Source organism: Silurus meridionalis, chromosome 26, assembly GCF_014805685.1.
Source record: "Silurus meridionalis isolate SWU-2019-XX chromosome 26, ASM1480568v1, whole genome shotgun sequence".
Taxonomy (NCBI): Eukaryota; Metazoa; Chordata; class Actinopteri; order Siluriformes; family Siluridae; genus Silurus; species Silurus meridionalis.
This window is the reverse complement of record NC_060909.1, coordinates 15563544-15576043: the sequence shown is the minus strand read 5'-3', so window position 1 is coordinate 15576043 and position 12500 is coordinate 15563544. Positions and strand designations below refer to the sequence as shown.

At 46.3% G+C, this 12500-nt stretch overlaps 1 protein-coding gene across 1 annotated transcript; it reads right to left on the bottom strand.

Moving 5' to 3' along the window:
* Window positions 1-651: 651 nt before the first annotated feature.
* On the bottom strand, window positions 652-12018 carry tpcn3 (two pore segment channel 3). Its single transcript, XM_046840281.1, has 19 exons — window positions 11624-12018; window positions 10996-11078; window positions 10735-10849; window positions 10434-10562; window positions 8079-8195; window positions 7818-7936; window positions 5185-5286; window positions 4910-5036; window positions 4547-4754; window positions 4181-4325; window positions 3849-4034; window positions 3684-3748; window positions 3221-3308; window positions 3049-3118; window positions 1801-2020; window positions 1555-1645; window positions 1363-1464; window positions 1130-1242; window positions 652-1015 (listed from the first exon to the last, which is right to left on the bottom strand). The coding sequence occupies exons 1-19, from the start codon at window positions 11705-11707 to the stop codon at window positions 888-890; spliced, it is 2292 nt and encodes a 763-aa protein (XP_046696237.1). The 5' UTR covers window positions 11708-12018; the 3' UTR covers window positions 652-887.
* Between the last annotated feature and the right edge of the window lie 482 nt (window positions 12019-12500).

The following is a 12500-nucleotide window of genomic DNA, read 5'->3' as shown; positions in this document are numbered from 1 at the left end:
GACATCTCACACCTCCACATTTCATCTTCTTTCCTCCTCACCTCAAATCTCATCCAATCACCTCCACATCTTATTCCCCTATCTCATCTTCTTCTCACCTCCTCATCAGGTCGTCCAGATGCGGAGACTAGTCTTAAACCAGCCCTTTGTCCCCGATCTCATTCCGTGTGCAGATCTTCACTGAGCGCCATCATCATGAAGGATGCTCGCTGTCCCTGCATCAGGAGCGCGCGCACGCACACACGTGCACGCGCGCTCACTCAGCTCCCTCGGGAAAAGAGCACTGTGCTGAGCGCGGCGTTTTCTCCCGAAGCCCCGCCCCTAACTGCGCATGCCGCGCTGTGATTGGTCAGTCCGGTGACGGGATTATGATTGTGGTACCTCAGTGATGCAGGCGAACACGATCCGGGCCGCCGCTTCCGGTCTACTTCCGGTCCAAAATCCGTCCCGAGCTGATTCGGTTTAGCGTGAACATTATATAATTACGTGTTTATACACCAATAAATAATTATTTTCTCCTGCCATCAACACCACCATCATCATCCTCACTGTACCCTGATATATTTAATAACAACATTATCACATGTTCTTCACCAATTACATTAGAGATCAGTGTCCTATCATCCACCACTCAGATCTTCACACCGACTGTATAGTCAACATTCTTTTTATTGTAATATAAATGATATAGAAATACAAGCAAAGTATCTGTTTAATCCCTTCTTATAGACAAGATCAGTACTGTTTTACTGCTCCTGAACAGCAGCAGGTCCAGTCTCCCAGGTCCTCAGTACAGTCTCCCTCTAACACCAACACAGCGCCACCTACAGGATGATGGATTCACCGCAATTGTGTGATTAATGCTCCCAGAGTGAGTCAGTGTTCCCTTATGGCAAACTGAAACCCGGGTTTGAGAAGCTCCTGCTCTCCATTTCCTCCTCTTCAACATCATCACCACTGAGGTTCATCTCTGTCTCAAACATGCGCTGTAGGAGGCCATCCATGGTCCTGTACCCTGCAGAACACAAACACGTGGTCACACACACACACACACACACACACACACACACACACACACACACACACACAAATCGCTTTCTCAGCAAATTCAGCACATGAAACGTGTTACTTGTGGAGCTGATCTTGAACATGATAGTGGGTTTGGCTTTGACTCCTTCAGCAGGGCCGAGACTGTTGTCCTGGGTTTCCATCACGTCCACCAGGTTATTGTCCACATGGTTCCTAAATCGCATGATAAAGATGATCACTAAGTGAGGACTGAAGATTACGGTAGAAAGCCACAATTATATATTTCATGCAGTGATGAATGCAGGCATCTAGGGCACTTTCTGTTCTACACACAGACTGAGTTCCTCAATCTTCTTCTCCAGAGCTGTCTGCAGTTTACTCTTCTCCACCATGTACTCGATGAAGAACGCCTCCAGGATGAACGCCACAAAGATACTATGGGAGAAAGGAGACAGGATAAGATGGAGGTTCCAGGTAAAAATCGCTTCACCTCTTTAGAGGTGATGACGTTATCATGAATCTTACTTGATGATGATGATGACTACCACAATGTGGAAAAGGATGAAGAATATCCGTGCTGAAACATGAGTAACGGCGGTGAAGCCTTCAGTGAGGAGTGGAGCAGAGTCAAGTCAAGGACACAACAAACACAATGCATGCTACAAAAACACACACAATGCACAGATCATAAATATCTACAGACGTCTGAAGTGTCTGGACTTCTGTGAAGAGATGTTCTCTACAGCAGATTTGTTTTTGTGGTGAGGATATCATGCCACTGGTTCACAACAGTGAGCTCCAGAAGAAGAATAAAGGAGGACACCACATCGTTGAAGTTGTTTTTGCAGTAGTTGTTGCGAACGAAGTCAGAGCCATTCAGCAGGACGTTCCCACAGAACTGATGAGCAGGATTTTCAGAGCCATCATCAAAATAGTGAACCTTCCCTTTAAACAGCTCCATCCCCACCATCGCAAAGATATAATACACCACCTGAGGGAGGAAGCGAGGGGGTGAGAGTGAGGGGGTGAAAGTGAGGGGTGAGGCGAGGGTGAGTGAGAGGGTAGAGTGAGGGGTGAGGCGAGGGGTGAGAGTGAGGGGTGAGATTGAAGGGTGAGAGTGAGGGGTGAGTGAGGGGTGAGGCGAGGGGTGAGATTGAAGGGTGAGGCGAGGGGTGAGAGTGAGGGGTGAGATTGAAGGATGAGAGTGAGGGGTGAGAGCGAGGGGTGAGATTAAAGAGGGTGAGGCGAGGGGTGAGAGTAAGGGGTGAGTGAGGGGTGAGATTGAAGGGGTGAGTGAGGGGTGAGAGTGAGGGGTGAGATTGAAGAGGGTGAGAGCGAGGGGTGAGAGCGAGGGGTGAGTGAGGGGTAAGATTGAAGGGGTGAGATTGAAGGGATGAGAGTGAGGCGGTGAGGCGAGGGGTGAGGCGAGGGGTGAGGCGAGGGGTGAGATTGAAGGGGTGAGATTGAAGGGGTGAGTAAGAGGGTGAGAGTAAGGGGTGAGATTGAAGGGGTGAGATTGAAGGGATGAGAGTGAGGGGTGAGATTGAAGGGGTGAGTGAGGGGTGAGATTGAAGGGGTGAGAGTAAGGGGTGAGAGTAAGGGGTGAGATTGAAGGGTGAGATTGAAGGGGTGAGGTGAGGGGTGAGAGTGAGGCGGTGAGATTGAAGGAGTGAGAGTGAGGGGTGAGTGAGGGGTGAGATTGAAGGAGTGAGAGTGAGGCGGTGAGATTGAAGGGGTGAGAGTGAGGGGTGAGATTGAAGGAGTGAGTGAGGGGTGAGTGAGGGGTGAGAGTGAAGGGGTGAGATTGAAGGGGTGAGAGTGAGGGGTGAAATTGAAGGGGTGAGAGCGAGGGGTGAGAGTGAGGGGTGAGATTGAAGGGTGAGATTGAAGGGGTGAAATTGAAGGGGTGAGAGCGAGGGGGTGAGAGCGAGGGTACAAAATAAGAGTTCAGCGGCAATGTTGTATATGAGGTGATGTGATTTGAGATGGAGCCTGTGACCAGCACAGAATCTCACACACCAGAATGAGCTGTCCGAATGTCAGCATGGGAGCACCGATCTTAATCAGAGTGTTAATGATCGCACGGAACCTGCGGAACACACACATATCAACAATACAATACAGTATTGCCACACACACACACACACACACACACACACACACACACACACACACACACACACACACACACCTGGGGATGGTGTCCACAACACGGATGAGTCTGAGCACTCTGAGGATGAAGACGATGTCAAGTATTTGACGGCTTGTATAACCTCCAGCTAAAAAAATACACATAAAACCCCATTACTACACAATCACTACACCACAATCCCATCACACCACCACCACAACACAACCCTATCACATCATCACATTCTATTACCACACTATCACAGCACAATCACACACACCATCACATCACCACCACAGCACAATCACATCACATAACACCACATCAACACACACCATCACCTCACCATCACATCATATTACCACCACACAACATTCACAAATGCTTACTCTCTCACACACACACACACACACACACACACACACACACACATTCAATTAAGGACCTACAGAAGGCATGCTGTGTTTAATTTGAACTGTTTGTGTGTGTGTGTGTGTGTGTGTGTGTGTGTGTGTGTGTGTACAGGATTTCAAGGCCGTGTTGATGATGGTCGCCAGCAGAGCAGAGACAATGATGATTGTATCAAACCTGAGAAAAAGAGCAAAAATATTCAACACGTATATTCACAATAAATACATTTATATTCTCACACACACACACACACACACACACACACACACACACACACCAGTTCCAGAACTGGTGTTTGGCGAAGAAGGTACGGGGCTCAAAGGTGTAGAGCTTGAGCAGGATCTCCAGGATATAAAGTGTGAGGAACACCCACTCCGCCATCGACACGGCCGGGTTCTCCTCATCCAACCCAATAAACACTGCATTAATCAGGATGATCACATCATACACATACACAAACACCCTGAAACACACACACACACACACACACACACACACACACACACACACACACACACACAGAGAGCGTTTAAATGAAACACAGCACCATCTGTAGGTCCTGAATTGAATGTGTGAGAGAGTGTGTGTGTGTGTGTGTGTGTGTGTTACCTGTGCTGGACCACTCTGTGGATCAGTGTGCTGAAGGTGGAGAGGTAAACGTAAGGTATCCATTGCTCCAGTGGGTGTGTGCGAGACTTCAGTGTGATTACTTGAATATTCAACAAATCAGCCAACTGCACAAACACCAACTTCTCTACAACACACACACACACACACACACACACACACACACCTTTACCACTTCGTTTTACCTATATATATATGTGTGTGCCTATGTATACGTTTGTGTGTGTGTGTGTGTGTGTGTGTGTGTGTGTGTCAGTGTGTATGTATACGTTTGTATGTGTATATATATATGTGTGTGTGTGTGTGTGTGTGTGTGTGTGTGTGTGTGTGTGTGTTGTAGTGTCTGACCGACATGCCCGGTGTTCTGAGGGTCACACACACTCCACAGCAGTTCTCTGTGTGCGTTGCTGATACCAGGTTGGACGAGACGAACTAATTGGTTCCAGCGTGTTTGAGTGACAGTTGGCTTCTCCCCGGCCACGCCCACTTCCTGCAGCAGGGAAAAGGCGAAACACAATTTACGCCTTTTGGCCTTCACCAGCTGCCGGACCTCCTCCTGCATTCACACACACACACACACACACACACACACACACACACACACACACACACACACACACACACACACAGGTAGATTGTGTTTTAGGGGCCCAAGCACCAGAAGTGATTACAATAATGTATATATGATTTCCTCCTGCTGGTTCTCCAGACCTTCAGATATTTCCTGTAGTTGTTGTAGACCACAGCCAGGAAGACAGACATGAAGGTGTAGGTGTTAATTACGATGTATAGGATGAAGAAAATGGCGAAGAACGAGCTGTAGTTGTACGCCGGCATCCTGCACAGAAACAGACGATGAAAGATGATGAAAGATGGATCCTCTCTGAGGAACATCAGGTTCAGGAAGACCAGCTCAGACACGGCTGTGGAGAATGCTGAAACAGGAGGAGGAGGTGATAAAGGGGTGAAGGTGAAGAGGAACTCACATGACATCGGGGCTGTTGGCTGTTGTGACTAAAACATAAAGATCAAACACAATCTCCAGGTAATCTGTAAAATAGGGAGCGCCGTCGATCGTTTTCAGATTCCTGAAGGAAGGAGAAGGAAGATGAATGAACACTGAGCAAGAGCTTCAGATGGAGGTTCAGATGAAGGTTCAGACGTCTGCACTGTGTGTCTACTTCTCTCCTGTTAGCTTCATGTTAACTACAGATTGAGCAGAACCTACAGGGTTAGCAAAGCAACACTAACAGAATAAAAACTAAGCTACAAACTAAACTGTGTCTCTGTGTGTATGTGTGTGTGTGAGTGAGTAAGTGAGTGTGTGTGTGTGTCACTGTGTCTTTGTGTGTGTGTGTGTGTGTGTGTGTGTGTCACTGTGTCTTCGTGTGTGTGTGTGTGTGTGTGTGTGTGTGTGTGTCACTGTGTGTGTGTGTGTGTGTGTGTCACTGTGTCTTTGTGTGTGTGTGTGTGTGTGTCACTGTGTCTGTGTGTGTGTGTGTGTGTGTGTGTGTGTGTCACTGTGTCTTTGTGTGTGTGTGTGTGTCACTGTGTCTTTGTGTGTGTGTGTGTGTGTCACTGTGTCTGTGTGTGTGTGTGTGTGTGTGTGTCACTGTGTGTGTGTGTCACTGTGTGTGTGTGTGTGTGTGTGTCACTGTGTGTGTGTGTGTGTGTGTCACTGTGTGTGTGTGTGTGTGTGTGTCACTGTGTGTGTGTGTGTGTGTGTGTGTGTGTCACTGTGTGTCACTGTGTGTGTGTGTGTGTGTGTCACTGTGTCTTGTGTGTGTGTGTGTGTCACTGTGTGTGTGTGTGTGTGTGTGTGTCACTGTGTCTTATGTGTGTGTGTGTCACTGTGTGTGTGTGTGTGTGTGTCACTGTGTCACTGTGTGTGTGTGTGTGTGTCACTGTGTCTGTGTGTGTGTGTCACTGTGTCTGTGTGTGTGTGTGTGTGTCACTGTGTGTGTGTGTGTCACTGTGTGTGTGTGTGTGTGTGTGTGTGTCACTGTATGTGTGTGTCACTGTGTGTCTGTGTGTGTCACTGTATGTGTGTGTGTGTGTGTGTCACTGTGTGTGTGTGTGTGTGTGTGTGTGTCACTGTGTCTTCGTGTGTGTGTGTGTGTGTCACTGTGTCTTCGTGTGTGTGTGTGTGTGTGTGTCACTGTGTCTTTGTGTGTGTGTGTGTGTCACTGTGTCTTCTGTGTGTGTGTGTGTGTCACTGTGTCTTCTGTGTGTGTGTGTGTCACTGTGTCTTGTGTGTGTGTGTGTGTGTGTGTGTCACTGTGTGTGTGTGTGTGTGTGTGTGTGTCACTGTATGTGTGTGTCACTGTGTGTCTGTGTGTGTCACTGTATGTGTGTGTGTGTGTGTGTACTGTGTGTGTGTCACTGTGTCTTCGTGTGTGTGTGTGTGTGTGTGTGTGTCACTGTGTCTTGTGTGTGTGTGTGTGTCACTGTGTCTGTGTGTGTGTGTCACTGTGTCTGTGTGTGTGTGTGTGTCACTGTGTCTGTGTGTGTGTGTGTGTGTGTCACTGTGTGTGTGTGTGTGTGTCACTGTGTCACTGTGTGTGTGTGTTGTGTGTGTGTGTGTCACTGTGTCTTCGTGTGTGTGTGTGTGTGTCACTGTGTCACTGTGTCTCGTGTGTGTGTGTCACTGTGTCTCTGTGTGTGTGTGTGTGTGTCACTGTGTCTGTGTGTGTGTGTGTGTGTGTGTGTGTGTGTGTGTCACTGTGTCTGTGTGTGTGTGTGTGTGTGTGTGTGTCACTGTGTGTGTCACTGTGTGTCACTGTGTGTGTGTGTGTGTGTGTCACTGTGTGTGTGTGTCACTGTGTGTGTGTCACTGTGTGTGTGTGTGTCACTGTGTCACTGTGTGTGTCACTGTGTGTGTGTGTGTGTGTGTGTGTGTCACTGTGTCTGTGTGTGTGTGTGTGTGTCACTGTGTCTTTATGTGTGTGTGTGTCACTGTGTCTTTGTGTCTTTGTGTGTGTGTGTGTGTGTGTGTGTGTCACTGTGTGTGTGTGTGTGTGTGTGTGTGTGTGTGTGTCACTGTGTCTCGTGTGTGTGTGTCACTGTGTCTTGTGTGTGTGTCACTGTGTCTTTGTGTGTGTGTGTGTGTCACTGTGTGTGTGTGTGTGTGTGTGTCACTGTGTCTGTGTGTGTGTGTGTGTGTGTGTGTGTCACTGTGTCTGTGTGTGTGTGTGTGTGTGTGTGTGTGTGTGTGTGTGTGTGTCACTGTGTGTGTGTGTGTGTGTGTGTGTGTGTGTGTCACTGTGTCTATGTGTGTGTGTGTGTGTGTGTCACTGTGTCTTTGTGTGTGTGTGTGTGTGTGTCACTGTGTCTGTGTGTGTGTGTGTGTGTGTGTGTCACTGTGTCTTGTGTGTGTGTGTGTGTGTCACTGTGTCTTGTGTGTGTGTGTGTGTGTGTGTGTGTGTCACTGTGTCTTTGTGTGTGTGTGTGTGTGTGTGTGTGTGTGTGTCACTGTGTCTTTGTGTGTGTGTGTGTGTGTGTGTCACTGTGTGTGTGTGTGTGTGTGTGTGTGTGTGTGTGTCACTGTGTGTGTGTGTGTGTGTGTGTGTCACTGTGTCTTTGTGTGTGTGTGTGTGTGTGTGTGTGTGTGTGTGTGTACCGTTTGCCCAGCAGTTTCAGAGCCATGAGTGAAAACATCAACACACTGAAAATGAAGAAGAAAAACACCACCAGGATCTGAGGGACTGCATTACGAATACTCCTGAACGCCCTGCGCAACTACACACACACACACACACACACACACACACACACATTATACCCGCTATGCGTGTGTAACAATATACATTTACACAAAGAATGACAATGAATATGAATGAATGACTGCATATGTGTGTGTGTGTGTGTGTGTGTGTGTTACCTGTCGTCCCTCTGTGATGTTAATGAGCAGGAGTGGCCTCAACACTCTAGACCATCTCACAGCTGAGTGACCACACAACCTTAGAACACCATACACACCCAGATCTACTGCACACACACACACACACACACACACACACACACAAGGGGGTGCCATCACTTACTCACTCCTCTACTGATATATTTACTTACTTCCTCACACACACACACGTTTGTTTGTGTGAGAACGAGGAAGCAAATAAACAAATAACTCTGTGTGTCTGTGTGTGTGTGTGTGTGTGTGTGTGTGTGTGTGTGTGTGTGTGTGTGCGGTGATCAGACTGGTTTGTCTGGATTGGGGCTATACACAGAAAATAAACAAAGAAGGAAATGGGAGGAATTGATTACAGCATGAAGCGGAGGAGAGAGAAGGAGAAAATGGTGAGTGTTAAAAGAGTTCAGTTAACTTCACTTAACATCAATAAAAGACAAGAACATTTAGCATTATTAAATATAAGTTTACGTTTTTGCACTTATTATTTATTTGATTTGGCTTCATGGAGAACTAAAAAAAAATAATAATGTTTTGGAGATGAGTTTAGTATAAGTAAGTACACTGTAGTGGAAACACGATCAAACCAGTGAGAACAAAAAGGATATTTTTGTGAAAAGTGCAAGATCAGGAGATGTTTGCAGGATCAGGTGTGAACGTTGATATTAGCAAAAGCTTTAAAAAAGGTACTTGGGAGGAGGTGTGAAAAACACAGGATGTGCAGATATGTAATCTAGAACTGTACAGGGGTACACCAGAACTTCAAGAAAATGAAGAAGGTACCAGAATGTGGGTAAGTAAATATAAGTTTGCAGAACCTCTTGAGATGATTATAGAATGAAAACTGTTCAGGAGGAGAAAAAGATTATTCAGGGCGTATTGCATGTGACAGATGACTGTTGCTATTGCTGTTTAATGGGTTTCTCCTGGAGACTTCTTTGAGACAAACTGATGGACTGCAATAAAGCTGATTTTCTCCATCTCACTTCTCGAATGGAAAATGTCTTCATTGATTTATTATTTTATTATTTGCAGTTGAAGTTTGAATGATGTTGAAGTGGTGAATAGTTAAACAGATTGGATCCTTGGGCCACACAGCGAATGGGTCTGAGTTCCGACAAGATAAATCAAATGAAGACGTGTAGAAGGAAAAGGAGAAGTTTAGTGTAAGAAAAAAGAGAAGAAAGGGAGATGTCTGGTATACCCCACACATTCTGCAAAAAGTCGCAAATGATGAGACCATGATAAACTTGTTTAGCTCAGATGGTGTCCAGCATGTGTGGTGACGCCCTGGTGAGGGTCGGAGGGCCAGAAACTGGGCCGAACCACAGTTTTCCAACATAATTATGACCCCAAACCCACCACAAAAATGACAAGCTGGAAGCTGAAGCTGAAGGTGAAGGAGTGGCCAAGTACATTTCTGATCCCTATTGAGCACCTGTGGGTCCTGAAGCAGAAGGTGGAGAAGCTCCATGTGTGTAACATCCAGCAGCTCTGTGATGTCATTATGGAGGAGTGGAAGAGAATCCCAGCAACAACCTGTGCAGCTCTGATGAATTCCACACCCAGGAGGATTAAAGCAGTGCTGCATCACAATGGTGCTCACACACAATATAGGAGATGTGCAGGTGAGGTGTAAGTGAGATGTAGAGGCGGTGTGGGTGAGATGCAGGGAAGGTGTAAGTGAGATGTAGGGGACGTGTGGGTAAGATGTATGGGAGGTGTAAGTGAGATGTGGGTGAGATGTAGGGGAGGTGCAGTTGAGGTGTAAGTAAGATGTAGGGAGGTGTAGGTGAGGTGTGAGTGAGATGTAGGGAGGTGTGGGTGAGGTGTAAGTGAGATATAGAGGAGGTGCAAGTGAGGTGTGGGTGAGATTTAGGGAGGTGTGGGTGAGATGTAGGAGAGGTGTGGGTGAGGTGTAAGTGAGATGTAGGTGAGATGTAGGGAGGTGTGGATGAGATGCGAGTGAGGTGTAAGTGAGATGCAGGGGAGTTACGAGTGAGGTGTAAGTGAGATGTAGGGAGGTGTGGGTAAGATGCAGGAGGTACAAGTTAGGTGTAAGTGAGATGCAGGGGAGTTACGAGTGAGGTGTAAGTGAGATGTAGAGGAGGTGTGGGTGAGATGAAGGAAGGTGTGGGTGAGGTGTTAGTGAGACATAGGGGAGGTGTGGGTGAGGTGTTAGTGAGACATAGGGGAGGTGTGGGTGAGGTGTAGGTGAGATGTATGGGAGGTGTGGGTGAGGTGTAGGTGAGATGTAGGGGAGGTGTGGGTAAGGTGTAAGTGAGATGTAGGGGAGGTGTGGGCGAGGTGTAGCTGAGATGTTACCGTGATGGTGACAATGATGCAGATGTTTTTGGGATCTCTGATGAAAACACGTCGAGGAATAACTTTGGCGTAATGAACCAATCGTGCAGAAAATACAATGAGACAGAGGAGCTCAGCTACTGAGGTGATCTAAAGAACACACACAACACACGCATGTACACACACACACACACACACACACACACAGAGTTATCTGAAATAACACAGACATGACAAGTATGTGTTTCTGTGTGTGTGTGTGTGTGTGTGTGTGTGTGTGTGTGTGTGTGTGTGTGTGTGTGTGTCTGTGTGTGTTACTGACCCACAGGGGCAGAGGGATGAGTGCAGGCTCTTCAAATACTGCAAGTGCCAAATCCATCATGATGAAGATGTACACACACACACGCAGCAGCCAGTGATTATACAACAGGTACAGCCTACATACACACACACACACACACACACACACACACACACGGATGCTGATGATCTTGGGTTGTGCCACCTTTACATACACACACACACACACACACACGCACACACACACACACGCACACGCACACACACACAGGGGTTTGATTACCTTACTGCTTGTGGTGTGGTGTCAAAGTAAATGTTCCGGTTGTGCTGAGCGTCCGATACGTACACCGCAGCCAGGTTTAATTTCTACACACACACACACACACACACACACACACACACACACACAGCGGTACAGTTATAATGAATGACACATGATTGTGCAGTTTTGCAGTCTGAAGTTTGAAAACATCACAATAATAAATCATTCACGAAACTTGAATGAACTTACATGAACTTCTACACACACACACACACACACACACACACACACACACACACACAAGGATGCAAATACACACAACAGGTCCTCCAGTTATTGATCTCTCATTACACACACTGTAATAAAGAATCATAAATAACTGTCCAACTGTCTGTTACTCTTTTGTGAGTTTGTACAATGTATCAGTATTTCTCCTCCCCTCTCTCTCTCTCTCTCTCTCTGTGTCTCACACACACACACACACACACTCACTCTCACACACACACACACACTCAACTATAACTATCAAAAGTAATGGTTTTCAGGATGAGTAGAGTAAACAAACAAACAAATGTATAGTTATTCTGTGTGTGTGTGTGTGTGTGTGTGTGTGTGTGTGTGTGTGTGTGTGAGTGTGTGTTGTATTTACGTGTTCTCCGGTGTCGGGGTTTTGTGTGTGTCCCTGATCTCCTTCTGTCTCCCCGTTTTTCTCTCCTTTCTCCAGTTCAGCCATCTTCCTCGTTTTTTATCCAGAACTCCTCTTCTTCTCCTCCTGCAGGAAATCCTGCGCTCGTGACCTCCTCACCGGATTCCTTCCCTCACTTTTACACACACACACACACACACACACACACACACACACACACACACGGGAACACCAAACACACTGCTCTTTATTTTTCTTTAAATTTTCAGGAAAATCACACGATCCAGCCACAAGTGCAGAGGTGTGTGTGTGTGTGTGTGTGTGTGTTTTGGGTGATGGTCATAAAGTGTGTGAATCCGGTGAGTTGGACTCGCGCGGTCCTGACCGTCATGTGACGGAGCGGAAATAGTGCTGGATCCAGGTTTATAGGATTTAAACCACACACACACACACACACACACACACACACACACACACACACACAGAGATTTAAGGGAGTTTATAAAAGTGAAATGTTTTCCTTTTTATGAGTATCAAGTATTGCATTATTAAGCTTATTATTATTATTAATATTATTATTATTATTATTAATATTATTATTATTATTATTATTATTATTATTATTAATCCCCCTTGCGACAAATATAATTTGAACCCTTTTCTGTTTATACCTTAAACCGGTTCTTATTTATACATGAAAGCAGCACATTTCCTATCATTATTCTGAATCATAAATGCATATGAATAAAACTTTCTTTATCTGAAACACTACAGAAGCGTGGAAGATCTGGACCAGCTCATCCTTGGTCATGGTCATGTAGCTGTGATTTACTGTTTTTATCTACAAACTTTTTCTTCAGTATTCTGAGTCCCTGTACAG

Excerpts from the sequence above, each read along its gene's own strand:
- tpcn3 (XM_046840281.1), bottom strand. The coding sequence starts at position 11,707 with ATGGCTGAACTGGAGAAAGGAGAGAAAAACGGGGAGACAGAAGGAGAT. Across the intron at positions 4,035-4,180 it reads CACAGAGTGGTCCAGCACAG|GGTGTTTGTGTATGTGTATG; the intron begins GTAACACACACA and ends TGTGTGTTTCAG. Across the intron at positions 3,749-3,848 it reads AAACACCAGTTCTGGAACTG|GTTTGATACAATCATCATTG; the intron begins GTGTGTGTGTGT and ends TCTTTTTCTCAG.